The sequence below is a fragment of the Fukomys damarensis genome, unplaced genomic scaffold, assembly GCF_012274545.1.
Source record: "Fukomys damarensis isolate Sample0158 unplaced genomic scaffold, DMR_v1.0_HiC HiC_scaffold_30, whole genome shotgun sequence".
Taxonomy (NCBI): domain Eukaryota; kingdom Metazoa; phylum Chordata; class Mammalia; order Rodentia; family Bathyergidae; genus Fukomys; species Fukomys damarensis.
Window position 1 is genome coordinate 64,358,037 of NW_022900942.1, and position 18,320 is coordinate 64,376,356.

General features: G+C 46.6%; 1 protein-coding gene across 1 annotated transcript in view; it reads right to left on the reverse strand.

Annotated features, from left to right (window-relative positions):
• Nucleotides 1-3,555: 3,555 nt before the first annotated feature.
• The window catches only part of Tmem200c (transmembrane protein 200C), a 45,053-nt gene continuing 30,288 nt past the window's right edge, over nucleotides 3,556-18,320 (reverse strand). The window contains exon 4 of the mRNA XM_010638735.3: nucleotides 3,556-3,906. Within this exon, the coding sequence (XP_010637037.2) occupies nucleotides 3,556-3,906 (351 nt within the window). The remainder of the gene's footprint in view (nucleotides 3,907-18,320) is intronic.

The window sequence follows — 18,320 nt, forward strand, 5'->3', positions numbered from 1 at the left end:
CCTACAGTCAGAGTCACATGGAGGGATGAGGCCTGAGAACCAAGATTTTGCACACTGACAAGACCCAGACTGGGATCCTCCTGGGCTCTCTGTCTCTACGCTGCTAAAAGTGAATGGGGGAAGAATTATGCCTTTCATCAGCCTCCCGGTGTTTAGATAGGAGAGGGATCTTTACTAGGAGTATGCTCATTAAAGTGCTTTTGTGAAAACTGCCACAAATGAGCCTTGGTGGTCATCTGTGGCTGTGGCGGAGCCCGGTACTGGCGGGGATATGTGTGCAGGGTGTGTTCTGTCAGCGGGAAGGGCTGCAGTGCTCTTTTACACTGACACATTTTCTCCACAGGTTCACATGCAGAGTACACTGGCTCTCCATATCCTAGGCTTTGTGTCCACAGACTCAACAAGACCAACACTTGTGGGAAAATTGTGGGCAGTCAACACGTCCCAACTTTTTTCTTGTCATTATTCCCTGAGTACAAAGCATTATTCACAGAGCATTTACTTTATATTCAGTATTGTAAGCAACCCAGAAAAAATGTAAAATATAAAAGTTATGCAGGGGTTATGTGCAAATATAATACAACTTCATACGAAGGACTTGAGGGTTTTTGGATTTTAGTATCCATGGATACCTCAGAACTAGCCCCCTGTGAATATCAGGAGATGACCCTATCTTATCTCTGAGTCTTCAATATACATATTTTAAAACTCTTCAGAAGGCCTGTAAGATTGAATGTGGTCAGATACATGGTCAGCAGCTCTGTGAACCAGACAGCAGCTGAGCTGACTCAAGCCATGCACTCCATGTCCAGTGTGGCCCTGCCCCGAAGCACACAGGCTAAGCCCACCTGGTGATGAACCAGCCATGCACATGCCAGACTCGCAAGCCCTGTATCTTCACAGAACCGTCTTCTTGCTTTTGCCCTATGCCAAAAGTAGAGTTCAGTAAATCCATGCATGCATTACATGAAACGGAAGGCTGGCTGAGAAGCCCTCACTGGCAAAGAGAAGGCATTTATTCCCTTCAAGACAGCATGGAAAGGGGACCGAAGTGGCCCAGACCTGATGCCCACACACGTTCATCCACAGACCCTTTCAGTGAGTCCTTCAGGCCACACATTGGACCTGGTACAGCACTTGTCCATACTTGCTCAGCCGGTCAAAGACAGGAGGTGAGTGGACAAGGACAAAAGAAAGTGGTGTCACAGAACTCGAGTCACACAAGGTTTACACAGGTACACAGGAAGCCCAGGGGGTCAGCAATCATCACTCAGTTAGGGTTCAGGACACGGTGAAGCCGAGGTAGGTCTCCTCCGCAGCCTCATTCTCTTGGAGTAGCCAGAGCAAGAATCATGTGAATGTGGACTCAGGGTGTTGGCCCGCTTTGCATCGCTGTGGCCAAATCCCAACACACACAACTGAAAGGAGGAAATGTTTGTTTGGGCTCAAGGTTTTGGAGGTTTCAGTTCATGGTCGGCTGAGTTCAAGACAGAATCCTCGTGGACGAAATGCATGGAGGAGGAAAGTTGCTCCTCTGGTGGCAGCTAGGAATCGAGAGCAGGGGAAGGTCCTAGGTGTAGGGACCAGGAACCAGATGTGGTCCCCAAGGTCAAGCACCTAGGACCACCAGGCACAATAAAAGTGTGCTTTGTTAATCTCCTAGGAATCTTGAAAGCCAGTTGACAAGATGAACATCACAATCAGGACCCACTTGCTTCCAATGAGCCAATGCACTTCTACAGTCCTTTGGTCCTTTCCCTTTGGATGTTTCCTCCTTAGCCCCGGAACAAAAGGCCCCTGTGATGAACCTCCACGGCTGAAGTAAGCCCATCAGAGGTATCTATTGTGGCTCCCAATCCTTTCAGTGCCACCGAAGAGATGGATACATAAACTGGGCAAATGAGTCCGTTCTAATGTAATAACAGGTGACCCTGTGCTTTATCCGTTGTACCTGGGGCAGCGTGCATCTTAATGGAACTCTCAAGTCCTTGACCCAAGATTCAATACAGCGGGGTTGCAACCCAGTCGGGAAGGTATTTTGGAGCAATTGGTTTTCTTGGATCCACCCAAATCTTAGCACATCTGCAGATACTGCACCAATCAAATGAAGTTATAAAAAGTTTATAAAACCACAGAGCTCCTGCATTCATTAGCATAGTTTTTTAAAAAAATTTCTCAAAGGAATTACTGAGAAGGCCTTTGATGTATCAAATGCCTATGCCTGCGGGGATTAGTTCTGATTAGAAAATTCAAGCCTATGCACTGTCTTCCAGCCCCTACATCTGTACATTAAGAGGTGCATGGGGCCGTGCTTTTGGTGCCACACTCTGCACCCCTCTGCAAAGACACTCAAGTCCCCTCCTGACAAGGGGCCTCTGCGGAGATCAGCTGAGATCTCACCTGTCCCAAGGTCATTCCCAGCACTGTGACCTGGTCTCCCATGCACTCGTTAGAAGGAGCACAGCCATTGAGCCCTGATGGCTCAAACATCTGCAGTTATTTCCCTGCAAAGGAAGGACCATCGGGGAGCCCTTGGGGCATCTAATGATTTTCTTTTTGTGGGTGTCTTTTGCCAGGGCTGTCTGACCTTGAAATGGAGAGAAACTGAAGTCAAAAGCCCTTTTCAAGGTCACTGTTACTGTGGGATTTCATGGGATGGGCCACTCTTGCAGCTGTGTGGCATTTGGGACAGTGCCCAGCTGGACAGGGCTGAGGGACAGTCCCGCAGGGTGGAGAGCTGACATTTGTATAAAGTCAGTCTCGGTTCATCTGTCATCTTAAACAACTGTTTAAATATTTTTTGGCTAGAATGCTCTTATGTAACATTCACTCTGGAGAGAAAAATCTCAGGAAGAAGTGGCTTTCTAGGGACGAAAAGGCACTCACGGATTCCAGTTCTCTGAAATCTTGGGCTCCCTGGAACCCACTCAGCTGGTCCCTCAGCCTCCAGCAGGGCAGAAAGGCGCGGCCACTTCTGGTGCAGCTCCTGCCCGGGACCTCAGGACAGCACCTGGTGCTGACACAGACCCTTTGCGGTGAACCCAGAATGGCTGAGTCCTTCTCCCATACCCACCTACCCCGCACACAGCACTGTCCCGCCAGACATCTGATGTCGGCCACCTTCGTCCCTGGAAGCAGCTGCTGGGGGTGAGGTCGAAATACGCTCCACAAGTCAGCGCGGGCTCTGCTGGGGGGCTTTGGGGTCCTGCTCTGCGCAGTGGGCAACACGACCCACCATACGCTGCCGCGGGGTCTCCAGGAAGCAGCAGTGGGCGTCCTTGTGCTCTCGGCTGTCCCTCCTCCGCCGCTGCTCTCCCAGGGGACACCGTGGCACTCCTGTTTGTGTTCATGAGTCTTCTGTCGGCTTTGCAATCCACACTCACACGGCTGTGGAGAGCGGAGGTGACCTGGGCCATACAGGGGTCTTGAGGTTGACTCTTGTCGCCCGGAAGCGTCCCAGGCAGAGGGCCCCGTGTAGCAGCGGGACTGAGCCAAGACGCCCCGGAGGAGTAGAGATGGGCCAGCGAGGTTGGACGCTCTTGTTTGGGTTTCTGATTAAAGGTCATTCCTCTCGGTCTTCTCAGCCTCCTCTCTATACGCCAAACCCCTCACTCCCTCTTGCATAAAGGTTTCTTCCGAGACACAGACGCAGTCGTGTTTTCCTTCCAGCGTGTGGCTTCCCGCCTCACCAGCTTCCGCCGCAGAGAACCACCTTACAGGAAGTCGGAACGGCTCGCTCTCCACAGGGCACCCGCAGCAGCCCCAGAGCCACTTCTCAAAGAGGACCAGGCCTCCCTCGCCAGCCCAGGCACCAGCTGGGGACCCGATTCCGACGCTGCAGGGCGTCGGTGGAATCCTGCTCCTTCCATCCTCCCCCTCAATGGTCAGGAGGGTCAAAGGCTTGGACTGGGGTATTTCGGAAGTTCCGAGGGCCTATCTCCAAGGGCTTCTCCTTTATAAGACACATCATGAAGCGATTCTCACCTTCCCTCCTCTTGCCACTTCTCTGGGGGAAACAAGTCATCCATCCTGTGACTGCCCTCCGGTCCGAAGCAGCCGGGAAGAGCCACGGGGGGGCGGGTCCCGATGGTCCCCAAAGCTTGGAACCTGCTCTCTGCACCCCTGAGTGGAATGCACAACTGTTTCAGGGATTGTCACACTGTTCGACGGCATGCACCTCACTGGTTGTGCAGGGCGCCAACCGACCTGGCCCTGTGGGAACCAGTGGGATCTGGCATGTGGTCCCCTCAGGCTTTTCGGAGCATCCTTGCAAAAATTGCTAAAACTTGCTGAGCTTCATCTTCCTCCTCTGCCGTAAAACGTCCCATGAAGGGTCTTGTGGAGACTGATACTGAGTGTCTTTAAAGGGCTCCACAAGCCTCTCGTTAGGAGATAATGGGCCATGAGGATGGAGCTCTGGGGCTGGGATTAGAGTCTTCACAGGAGGGGACACTAAGAACTTGCTTCCTATCTTTCTGCTCTTGACCATGCAAATTGGTCCATTTTTTGTTTCTGTAATGAAACACCCAAATCTTCATGTAGCAGGTTTATTTTGCTCATAGTTATGGAGGTCCAAGAGCATGGTACTAGCATCTTATTGGCTCTAGTGTGGGTTTTGTGGCTACATCACAACATGACAGATGGTAGGGGCATGAATGAGAGGGAAGAAAGTCCACATGGTAGACAGGAAATAAAAGGTCAGGACTGTCTGGGCCCACTCTGCTTATGACAAGCCATTCCATGGGAATGACTCAGTTTTCCCAGACCCAACACTTGGTGAGACCAGCATTACCCTGCTCGTGATAGGCACCTTCCAGGGACCTCATCACCTTCCACTGAGGCCACCTTGTAAAAAGGTTCCACGACCTCAACATCACCACCCTCAGGATCACCCCGATCCCATCCCAATCCCCACCAAGTGTGGGCACAGTGAGAAAGCCACCATCCTGCAAAGCAGAAGGAGCCAGCACCATCATAGAGCCTCTTGGTATTTTGATCTTGGACTTCCCAGTCTCCGGAGCTATGAAAAATAAACATCACTGTGTAAGCCACCAAGCCTGAGGCAGCAGCCGGACCTGACTAACACAGGCAGGGAGCTCTATTCTTTCTCCCAGGCTCCAGGGTACATCTGTAATTAAGACACTGAGATATAAACCCATTATCAAAGGATTTTCCTCACTGCAATAGAAAAATGTAGAAAGAAGTCTTTTTTTTTTAATTACAAGGGAGCAAAATAATGGCTCCTTTAAAAATAATATGCAACCAAAAGATGAACCCTGTGTCCCATACACTTCCCAGGATCATCCTGCCAACCGTGGGATGATAGCCATGGGAATCTGGCTCAGCCAGGGATCTCAAGCTGCAGTTCAGGTGTCTCAGGAGCCTCGAGGTCCCCCAGCTCACAGGCCTCCACCTGAGCCATGCTCATGAAGGAACTGCCTGGGCTTCCAGAGAGAAAACTGCTCCTAAGGGAGCCTCCTATGAGGAGGCAGTTTATGGGCAGCCTACCCTGTAGTAAGCACTTTCCCAGCATGCACCAGGCCCTGGCTCCCATTCCCAGGAGAAATGAAATCCAAATACAGCTTCCTCTGACGGTGACACAGAGCAGAGAAACGGGAGAGACATTGTTCTAACTCACTTCAGAGCACATCATCTGTGTGCAGTCCTGGCTGATTAATCCTGGTGTGGTGAGAAAGGCAGAGGCCAGGGCCTGGACTCCTCAGTCTATCTGCGATTGATCTTTAGGTGACTCAAGTGAGAAGTTGGCATCTGTTCTAGGATTCTAGGATCTGTGTTGATGTGATCTGTGTTCACTGTGACAACACAAGCAGGCAGGGGACAGCTCAGCTGCTCTTGCCTCCGGCTCTCTCTCTCCTAATGAATAAGTCAAGGAGCAGGGCAGGAACTCAGAACTTGAGCACCCCTTCTGGTGAGATCACTTTCCTGTGAGACCACTTCCGGCGAGACACCCATTTCACTCACAGGAGGAGAGTCAGCAGAAAGCAAGTCCCTGGATCTTTTCCTTTTCATCCACGCATCTAGAGGAGTCCTGACCTTGGCTCCAAAGCTGCCAGTCTCTGGTGTAAGCCCCTTGAATTACCCAGAGAACTATGTGGCAGAGACCATTGCAGTTGATGGGCCTTAACATCAGCCTTGAATTTACAGATGTGTCTGCCCCCAGATTAGACTTGTCCATTTGGCTGCCCCACAGTCTCAGCTTCTCAGTAGCTGTTGTATCTCCAGTGATGCTCTATAATATACAGGCTCCACCGAAGAGCTCCTGTCTCTACCATATGAGTTTTCCTAGGAGGTTGAGTGTGGCAGAGCAAGTCTTTATTCACCAGATAATTCAGAAGAGCAAAACAATTGGATAGAGCTCACTGTATTCCTAACCCTAACCCTAACCCTTAATCACAGAGGAAAGTGTCCTGGAAAAGGAACTATAAAATGTGGCAGTGAAGTATGAATGAGATTCCCCCCCTGGATTTGTAGTGACTGTGACCTTTTCTTTTCTTTTTAAAATTTATAGCTCAAGATCTGTAGGCTCTTAAATGCGAGTGTTGACCTGCAAGGTGGTTATCGATCATTCACATGCACAGAAACAGAACTTAGCGGCTTAGCATCGCTGTGGTGCAGCCCTCTAGCTTTAACTATGAGGAACTCAAAGGTTTGTCAATCCTTGACAAAACCTATTCCTACGAGGAATCCAAGGGTTTGTCAGTGATTAAAACCTGAGTGTATATGCATGGATGCACACAGCTTCCTGCCTGAAGGGACGATACAGCCATCCATTGTGTGTCAGTCTGGAGAGAAGAGATGCTGTGATAACAGATAACAGATCCCTCACATCTCAGTGGCTTCATCCATGCAGTTTAGTTTCCAGTCCCCTCCCAAGTGAGCAGTAGACTCTGCTCCTCTCTGCTAGTGAGGTCCCCACAAGGTCAGCGGAAAGAGAGAAGGGGTTCGACTTGCAAGTAGACCAGTTACAACATGGCAAAGGCCATCAGGAGAGCACTGCCACAGCCTCAGATATGGGCAGAGACAAGCCTGAGAGAATTGAGCCAAGATAAGATAGCAGGAAAGGTCTGAACCTGGTCTTGAATAAAGAATATATCTCCTTAGGAACATCTCACAGTCTCCCTTGAATTGTTTCTTTGTGACTATTCTGTTGGGACTTGCTTTATTTCTACTAGCTTCTGGACAAAGGTCCAACATTGTCAGCTTTTTTAGCGCACGAAATTGGCCTGAATTTTTGAACAATCAAATAAATGATACGTGGGCAAAGTTGTCTCATCAGTAAGAGCTGGAATTTTGACCCAGAAGGAGACTGGCAAGGGCCCAGGAGGGGCACATGGAAGGTGTGCCAAGGTGCCAAGGCTGAATTATACTTTCAACATAAAAGCAGAACATGGAAATTTACAGGAATTTGCACTTGCCTTTGCAGGAAAAGACTACCATGGAAATATTTGGATGCTGTAATTTTGGAATGACTGAGCTATTCCAGAAGTTTAAAGCGATATAGAAACAGAATGCATTGAATAAAATGATTCCATAAAGTATGATACTTCTTGTTGCTGACACAAAAATAGAACTAATGACTTATACGATATCCATTTACCGAAAACTTTCACCCTAGTCACAAAGGGTTCTGATTTCAGTGATGATGATGACAATATAACAAGAATTTGCTGAAAGGTGTAATACTGGGTAAATACTGGATCATGCTTCAACCACCCAGTGTTGTAGGAACTACAGATACTGTTCACTTGCAGCTAAATCACAAATACTTGTGGGTCACCCTTTCTACCAAGCGAAGGAGCTGGGATTTGTACCCAGATAATCAACTTCAGAGCCTAAATTCTTCATTGTCCCTCATTCACAAAACTATCCAGCCCTTTAAAAAAGGCATACGACAACATATCTTTGTTAATTTAAAAAGAAATAAAAAGCTGGAAATTAGTTTTTAAATTACTCACGTGAAACAGAATTTCTAGAAGTCACTGGATTGGCCTGAGCTCCCATCAGGCCCAGCTGTCCAAACACAAACGGTGTCGCTCATGTAACGTCCCATGGTGTCACCGAGCTGAAGCTCTTTGATGCTTGCCTCACTTCCGAGAGATCAGGGAAGTGAGAGATATGGTTTTGGCAAATTCCAAACAAACCAGCTTTGGTGGGTATGATGGAGTTCCCACTGCTTAAACTTTCACAAGGAAAGTAACGGTGAAGTGAGCAATCTGGTTTTGACTCTCATTTCTGCTTTTCTCCACCTTCTGTCTATAAAACCAAACCTCTCTGTCCAGTTCACTGGAACATTCACAGCATGTCACAGAATGAAGTGCTCCCTGGTTCTCGAATTCTAAACTGAAGCCAATTAAAATCTTAAAATTTGTTATAAACTTGTCTTCTGATAGTAGACTGCAAATAGTTTCTTTGTAGGTACCCAAATCTATATGAGCCCTATCTTCCCTAAAATGACTTTTTTGGTCACTCTCAAATAATTTCTTTGTTCTTTGAGAACTAAAGCTTGATTCAGCCACACGATGCTGCAACATTGGGATACAACAGGAAGCATCTGCTCGGCTTTCGTTCCTGGATTCTTGACCAGAGCTCCTAAAATCCTTGGGATTCCCTAAGTTGAAAGGAGCCGCTGTTATTACACTTAACAAGCCCCTTTCAGCCAACTCTGAGTTTATGTAGACAAGTTAGCCTTTTAAGAGCCCAGAAGGATGAGGAACAGGGCAGGGGAACATCACGATTAGAGGACTGGAATTTTAGCCTCACCTGTCAGGCTCTGGATCACGTGACTCAATCACCCTGGGCCACATTCTGATCTGATGGATGGTACCTGTTCTGTAACACCTCCAGAAAAACCCAAGCATGGGCTTCCCAGCAAGTCTGGGAGGCTGCACACATGGAGTGTGGGGCGTGGGGGCCAAGAGTGGGTGTGGACATTCCGAGGGCCTCTGTGTCTTGTCATCCGACCATCTAGCAGTACCTGGCTCAGGTCCTTCACAATAAATCTGTAATATATCAGGAAACTTTTTCTGAGTTCTCTAGTGCTCGACTTACAGCTGCTCATTCGGAAGCAAGGGGGACAGGGGAGACTTCTGGTTGGCATCTGAAAGAGGTCATGCCGTGGGGTTCAGCCCAGATGTGGACGCTCTGGCACTGTCTCCAGGCGGACAGCATCAGGCCTGAGTTAAGGACACCCAGACAGCATCTGGATTGATGCGACAGCCCCCTGCATCGGGTCGTCAGCATCAGCAGGGGGGTGTGAGCATCTAGAAGGAAGAGCCACTTACTTCTCTTTCAGCTGCGGACCCTGGAGTCCTGCAGCACCATGCCGGTCAGGCTGCACCAGGTCCCAGTACCCCCACCTCACAGAGAGGAGGTACATAAAAGGGAGGCGAGGGTGGCCTTTGGTGAGTTCGGCAGGTAGGGTACCTGTGTCTTTGACCCAGGTCTCCTAGAAGTTGTTACTGGGCCCAGTTTTGAACAGGTCTGAAGCGGACCTGCAGTCACAGGGTATCTGTCTGCTGTTGCTCTCTCCTGATCTCTGGAATAACTGCAGATGACAAACAGCTGCTTCTAGGGAACCAGTTTTATAAGCTCGATGCTTTCTCCGAAGCCACCAATGACTCAGTGGAAACTTCACAGGGAGGCATTTCTCATAGAAAAGCTTGTGCTTTTTAGTGACCATTTTCAAAACTGTGCCGGCATTTTGGAGACAGTCGATGTTTGGGGACCTCAAGACCCACCCCGCTACGCCCTGGGCTTGCATTTGTGTAGACTGTCCAGCCTGTTTCGGGGTCCCACGAACCTGCTGCTGTGCACACAGCCACTCTGTCGCTCTCCAGGCAGGTGCTTGGTGGCCCCGTGGCTAGGAAGCTTCCCCTGAAAACCTTGAGATGCTCAAGCCTCCTTCACGGCAAAGGGGCCTAAGAGGCAGTGCTAGACCCTAGTGAGTGCAAGTCCTGATTTATCTCAGAGATCATGCATGGTGGTGGAAGGGGAGGGCTTGGAGGCTTGAACACGGGAATGGGAGCCAGCCCACCGGGAGGCTGATGCAAAGGGCCTCTGCGAGCCTCCCATGGCTTAAAGCAAGGAGATGCAAATCAGAGGAGATTTTGCCTTAACAAAGTCATTGTACATGGTGCTGCTTATTCTTCATAGGATAAAGTTAGTTTTGTTTTCCACTCACACTGGTGAAAGGGACTTTAAATAACTGGCCCTTTAATTGTTCGACCATGTGTCCCCATTGCCTAGATTGTTGTGATAAAGGGGAGATGTCACCCACAGCCCACTGCGAGAACTGTTGTTTACCGGAAGTCGGAGAGAGAGCTTGTCACAAAACGAGCAGACTTCGCAGGCAACCCTTCTGCAGTCCCACCTGACTGTCCCCTGAACACTTTCCTAGAGTAATTACACTGCCTCGGCGCCCTCCTGTCTGCACTCCTAGTCAGCTGCTCACTCGCAGGTATTCTAAGTGAGCTTTCCATGAGTACTGCAGAATGGGCCGTGCCACGCGGAGATCTACAGTTTGAGATGCTGCTCCAAATGTAGCTGTTTATTCCCCGAATGTCTGGGCTCCCAAAGGCCCTGTCTTGCTGTCCCTAAACCTCTGTGCCTAAATGGTGAGGCTGAAGGCGCAAGTTGAGCCTCATAGGACAGCTATCTGACTCTTGTGAGTGTTAAACCCTGACCTTTAGCTCAGTAGCAACAGGCTTTAAGGAGCGAATCCAATATTACATCTTACCTTTGAGGGTTTTTTTATATGGCTACAATGTAATATTTTTTTTAATGAAGCCTTTATGTACCCAAGCCATAAGCCTCTTAAACAGTAGGCCCCCCTCCAATTTATCTTGTTTTGTCCAGAACTTTTCTGTTCTTAATATTAGAAGTCTTATATCCAGTGAGGGAGTTAAGGATGTGCTGTTTTGAATATGCACAATCGGTGTATTAGTTATAACAAGCTAAAATCATTGCAGGAACTGTTATGGATTAGATCTAAAATGTTACCCAAAGACGTGTGTGTTCAGAATTGGGGCTTCCAGAAGACACCTGCCTCAGGAGGGCTCTAATTTATCAGTGGGTGAATCCATTCATGAAATCATCATTTGAGGGCATTATTTGGATGATGGACACTTCATTGCTGGGGTCTGGTTACAGGCAGTAGGCCATAGGGCTGTGACCCTCATGACTGTTTCTGGTTCCTGGCCCCTTCTCTGAGGTGATCCCTTTTCCTCTGCTTCCTTGATGCCATGAAGTAAGCAGCCATCCTCTACCACACCGTTCCACCATGATATTTCTGCCTCAGCCATGGAGCCTGTCGACTAGGAACTAAATCCCCTGAACCCATGAGCCAAAATAGATCTTCCCTTCTCCGAACTGCTTTTCTCAGGTATTTCATCACAGCAACAGAAAGCAGACTGACAGAAAGCTGACTAATGCAAACTTTTGCTTCAGAAAGGGCCATTTGGCTAGACTTTCCCTATACACTTCAAACTATAAAAATTAGCTTGGAAGGGACGCCCTTCACATACCAAAGCTGGAAGATAGCTTTGGTCACCAAAGTTTGGTCACTGAGGCTGCAGCAAACCTGAATAAACAAAGTTGGAATAACTATTACCTTCTCAAGACTTCTATAGCTGCCCCTACCCATCTCTCAGTAACAGCCTAGAACTTACTACTCAGTCCAGAGAAGCATCTGTCCTGTGACTCCCTCACAAACATATTGTTTGTGGCCTAAAAAGTATAAAAGCATCATACCTTGACCATGCCTTTGAACTTCAGTCTCTTGTGAAGATCCCATACACATGTGCATTTGATAAAACTTTTATGCTCTTCTCCTGACAATTAGTGCTATCTAACCTGGGTCTTTGGATCTAGCCCAAGAGCCTGCAAAAGAACTACAGGGCTGAGGGTATGAGGGAGCAAGCTCCTCAATCTAGAACAAACTGGAATCGTTGGTCCTGCTACTTAAAAGGCTCAATGCAGCTTCCCTGGGATATGGTGCAATGCTGTGTTTGTTGTGTGGTTTGGATTTCTGGTTACAGCAACACTGCACAGAGGTTAACTCCATTACCAGACCAATAAGGGGTGGGAGTGTGGTTGGAGGACGGGTTGTAGGGTAAAAGAAGCTGGAAGATTAATATCATATTGGAGTTGGACTGCTGGGCTTCTTTCCCACTATAAATATTGGATGAAGTGTTGATGTAACCTTTACTGCAGCATGACATGGGATTTGGCTGTTTTTACGGCTCACGATTAAAGTGAGAAACAAGTCTCTGATTAGATTATTCCCCTTCCCTCCAGACTCTGTCATTCCCCTTTGAAAGAGTGTTCTTTTATTTATGCAGTCAATCTGGCTCACACTCCAACACCCACATCTGTAGATCACTACCTAGAAAATGGATCATAGAAGCATTCTTTTCATTCGTGACCTCCAATTATTTATAATGTAAGATAATTGCTTCCTGATAAGCACTGCAGAAAAAGAGAGAGTGGAGACTGGCAGAGCCTGTGTCCTTTAAAAACGTATATTGTGTATGCGTAGTAAACCCCACTGAAGTTCTGTTGAGGTTGCATAAGAAAAGGGACAGGCTTTTAATGACTTCAGTTTGCTGCAGTTGCAGAAAGCTAAATACAGTCCACTGAAAAGAAAATTGAGGAAGAGAATTCAATCTATTGGCTTTTTCTGGTTTATCCTATTCAGTAATTTAATTATTTGTGAAACTTTTAAACTCAATTGACTCCCATGGAATTTATCCAAAATAGAGGGTGTTTGGCGTTATACTCATTATATCTTTTGGTCCTGCTCCAGCAATTAGTGACTTGGCTTTATCCAATCGCAGAGAACCAACTATATTTGAAATGCCCATGTTCTGTGCTTAATGTCTTTAAATGATATCCATTTTAAAAATTCAGAACATTAGTCTGCTTATTATGTGGAATTGCAGAACAACTATCAGACTGAGGGACTATTTTTCTTTTCCAACTTCATAGAAATTTATTGGATGGAAAATTTTCAATTTAACTGTGATGATGAAGGTTGAAAATGAATAATGATCCAAAATAAATGATGTCAGAGTTTGAGCCTTCATGAATCAGCAAGTCTATGTTAAATATAGATCCAAAATATTCTAGCTATTAGATGCCATCTACTGGCTGTGATTACTGTCTGATACACCTGCCCACAGTTTTTGAACAGAGGGACAACACCCCAAACACCTGTCATAAAAATTCAAATAGTGTCTGATATGTGATTAATGTGTTGTGCAAATCAATCACTGAATAAAAACAGCCATATTTTAAAATTCAGGTTGGACTTAGGAAAAGAGCTACTGTGAATCTGAAAGTAGTAGCTGGGTATTTGTGAATTGTGGACCCTCAAGAATATCTACGTGGTAGGACCCCTCTGATGGCTGTTGGATACACCCTAGCTTCCTTTGAGATGTAGTATGGCATACAGGCATCGGATATAGCTTTTTTTTATCATTGTACCTGGGGACATTTTGCACAAAGCAGTTGGACTGCAGCTGTGCTCTGTGTAGGGTGTGACAGCATGTCGATCATGCTGGCTGTGTGCTGTTGATGAACACACAGACTACCTGTGTTGCCTGCTTTTCTGTGTATAAGACTGATCGGTACTGGCATTCACCATCTAAACTGTTAACTCCATAAAGATACTCATTTTCATCACAGGTACTTTACATCTGTAAATTCTCACACCTGAGCGGGAGACTCTGCGTGCTCCAGGGGGCTAACAAAGTCCATTATGTGTGGAGGAGTTCCTGATTCATTGGTGCTAAGGCATGAATGTGTCTCCCAAATGTGTGTGTTGGGAACTTAATCCCCAGGGCAATAGTGTTAGGAGGTAGAGCATAGTGGAAGGGGCTTAGCAGATGAGGGAACACATTCCACTTTTAAAGGGCCTGTGGCTTGACTTTAATCTCTTGCTCCTTCTGCCCTCTCTTTGCTCTTCTGCCGTGAGACGATGTGGCAAGATGACCCTTGAAAATTCTCCCTTACCTTGACCTTACCAGCCTCCAGAACAATGAGCCAGTACATTCCTATTCATTATAAATCACCAGGCCTGAAGTATTCTGTTATAGTAGTGCAAAACAGACTAATATGCATGGATATCTTGCAAAGATGCGTATAGCACAGTCTCTAATATTCTAGAACAGGCACTGGCAAACTGTAGCCTCTCTAACTTGCTTCCTGTTTTGTGAATAAAGTTTTATTGGAACTTAGCCATGAACATTTGTTTGCATGTAAACTAAACCATTTCATCTCTACACCTGCATAGCTGAGACACAGAGCCCACAAAGCCCAAGATGCTTACTATGTGATCCTTGATGGAAAGTTTGTTGATTCCATAGGTATCCTTGAGGCTCAGTGCAAAAGAAAAATTGTTGCTGCACAGAGCAGAAAGGTTCTTTTCCTTTTGGCTTCCAGGCTCTGAGATATACATGGGCATGTTGGTAGGAAAATTGAGCTCAGTGTGTATTGAAATAGAAGTACTAGAGAAGCCATGGAAACACATGTTTTGTAGTAGGTTGGTGACCTGTTGTATATCATGTAATCACAAGGAAAACATTCACACAGTCCAAGTGTAGGAGGGGTCAAATATAGGATAATAAAAGCCCAGGTACTTATATTTTTTAAAATGATAATTTGGGAAGCTCATTCTTTCATATATCATGGAATGCATAAAAGATGTAGGAAACCACTACTGCACCTAATAGTGACTGTTTTCAAAGGCCATATTTATTGGTCTACTAGAGATTATTCTTTTTGTTAGAATGATATACACTGGTAGGAGCATGGGAAAAATAGGATTTCCAGAATTTCTTTCTAGGTACTTGAATAATTAACTTTCCCATTGCTAAGATGTAATACCTGATACCTGCAACTTAGAGGAGAGGTTTAATTTGACTCACAGTTTAATTGGATTCAGTCCATGCAACCATGAGTCCACAGCAGAAACACAATGGCAACAGGGCATAGTGGAGAAAGATGCTCAGTTCTTGGCTGCTGGGAAGCAGAGCAAATGAACAGTGTCACAAAGAAAGGGACCGTATATTGTACCCAAGGCGATTCCTCCATTACCTATCCAGACACATGCAGAGGGTCCTTTACAAATCCCTTGGGCAACTCCCAAGCCAATCAAGTTGACCCAGTTGACCATCTCAGTACTTTTGGAGGCCTTATCCTTTCTCCTCAAATATGCTGTGTGGTAAAAAGAGGGATAGTTATTAATTCCAATGGACAAAGAAGAAATATTCATAACAGGATGTGTTACAACTGGATTGTGAGTTTGAAAAATAGCTAACAATTTCCTAGCTGTGTGACACTGCAGTAAATTAGTTGTTACAGTAAATAAAAATCTCTAAGCCTCAAATTTTCTCAGCTATGGATGAAAGTGGAACCTGCATCATGGACTTATCATAAGGATTCTCTCTCTCTCTCTCTCTCTCTCTCTCTCTCTCTCTCTCTCTTTCTCTCTCCAGGTTGGTTGCCAACTATTTCTGGTCTATCCTTTGGCATCTTTTTAAAATTTTGTTTTGCGATCATTTTAGGTTTACAGAGAAGCTTGAGGGTAGTATACAGAGAGTCAGTACAACTTTTCCTGATCCCTCTAAGGCTCACACCTTGTAGAACAATCATACCCTGGTTAGAACTGAGAAACTGATATTGGCACATTTCTATTGACTAAACAACAGACTTCGGCGGGATATCACTGGCCTTGTTCTGTTGTGCTGTTTGTTTGTTTGTTCTAGGGTCCAGTCCAGGGTCCCACCTCACAATGAATTTTCTTGTGACTTTAATCTCCCCAGTGCATGACATTCCTCAGTCTTTCCTTATGTTATGGCTTGTATCTGGATTTCCCTCCGAAGGCTTATGTGGTCATAGTGGGCTTCTCAGAGTGCAGATCTGGAGTGTGTGACTCTGGGATTAAGGATGTGACACTGAGGCTCATTCATAGTGGGATGTTAGGATTCAGGGTGCCCACCCTGGGAGTGAGTGCTACCAGCCCTAAGGGTGGGAGGCCTGAATAAAATATAAGGGGCAGAAAGAATGCTGCATTGGCACTTGTCACCTGCAGCTTACTTCCTTTGCTTCTTCCTCCCTTCCACACCATGAACTGTTCTTTCTCCTCTATGGTCCTTCTGTGCCACGCCATCCTGCCTGGGAGCTGGCCAATTGTAGACTGAAACCTCTACAGACTGTGAAAAAAAAAAAAACCAAAACCCTTCCTCCTTTAATGTAGGCTGTTGAGTCTTTTGACTTGGGAACAAGAAAGTAGCTAAGACACATTGTCTCTCACGGGCCTTGACATTGTGAAGGGAGCTGGTATTTGTAGATTTTCCCTCAACATGTGTTAGTCTGATGTTTCCTCACGATGGGGTCCGGTGCACCCTGGAGCAGTGGTGGGCGGGCGTTTCTCTGTGGATTGTAACAGCGTGCAGAATGCCGATACACCTTTTATGGGAAGTATCAATCTGAGCATTTGTTAAAGGTGCTAACTTCAGGGTTGCTCCACTCTACAGTTGTTTTGCACGTGATAAAATTCTCAAGAAGATGCACTAAGGCCGTGCACACCTCTCATTGCTCCGTCAAACTTTTGTTTGCCAATTTTAGCATTCATCGGTGGGCCTTCCCTGGGACAGTCTAAGAATAACTTTCCCATTTTTTCTTACTCCCTCTATATTTATAATTGGAATTTGAAAGAAAGCGGAATCTCCCTCACTTACTGATTCAATTATTTGTTTTGTCAGTAGGAGCTCATGAATATTTATTTTGTGCTGTGGATTTTAATCTATCACTGCTGTGATTGTATGACCTACATGGTGCCAGCTTTGGATGCTGTTTCAGGTTCATTCCTGCACCGTCTGCCATGTCTCCACTGTCGTCTGCATGCTTCCTCACTTTGGGCCCTTGAGGTGCTCTAGGTCACCATTTATTTCCCTCACCCAGCCCTTGTGTCCTGGAGGACGGACAGGGCTCTGAGCCCCAGTGGTTCTGCGTGTGCACAGTACACTGTGGCGTTACGTCTCCAGTTCTTCTCCGTGGGACAGTGTGGAAATACATGTATATACAACAGCAGGTGCATACACATGCATTTCTACTCATTCCCACTCACATCAAGCTATTGAATTCACAGTGGTTTCTCCAGCTGAAATCCAGCACCCCAGATGCCACTGTGCCTTCTCCCTTCCTAATTTGTAACCTTTTTCTGGGAGTAAGATAACCTGACTCTCATCATCTATAGTATAGCTTCCTCCTTTGTTCAACCCCACTGCACATACAGAGGAGTCGCAGGATTGCTAACCGACATTGCTGAAAGAAGCAAACTTACTTGTTGACAACATTGACCCCATAGAGCCACTCACCCCCTCTCCATGCCGCCAGAGTCGGGGGAGCACGGATCCAGTCTGACCTGCAGTGGAGATGCGGCTGGACTCCGTGGATGCTTTGGTGGAAGTCTCTTCCCCACCAAGTTCCCATGTTTTAGGCCACCATCGGGACGGTTCTTCTGTAGGGTCTGGGGCGTCCACACCAGTGAGATTGTGGAGACCTCTTTTGTTGGATATTAGAACACAACACCAATTCATATTTGCTGTCAGGAGACCGCTTTCCATCCCAGCCACCATCTGACCAAAGTCCTTTGAAAGGTTTGGCACTGCCCTGCAGCTGTGAGCCTCTGGTGACTATGGAGATCCCTTAGGCTCCATATCACTCAGCTCTCTGGTCCTGCCACAGCCTTTGCCACTTTGGCTTCTCACAAACTACTCCCCAGAAGGTGCAAATAGTTTGTATGAAAAAGGGAAAGCAAGGTTGCACATGGAGTTAAAGCTGTGATATTAGCCAGGGTTCTAGAAAGAGAGAAAACCAATAGGATACATGGATGAATGGATAGATAGATAGATAGATGGATAGATAGATAGATAGATAGATAGAAAGACAGACAGATAGATAGATAGGCAGGCAGGCAGAGACATGAGAGAGGATTTATTAGGGGAATGGGCTCATGGGCTCATGCATGCTGGTAAGTCCCACAACAGTCTGACTGCAGGTTAGAGACCTTGGGATGCTGGTAATGGGACTTCGTCCAAGTTCAAAAAAAGACAAGCCTATGTCTTCTCTCCATCCAAGGCCAAACCTGAGCACCCAGGGCATGACTGGTATGGGTTGTGGAGTCCAAAGACTGCAGGGCCTAGAGGTCTTACATCGAAGGGTAGGAAAAGAGAGTGTTTACTCCTAAAGAGGCAGAGAGAAGGTCACCTTTTGTGATCTATCTGGTCCCCTGGCTG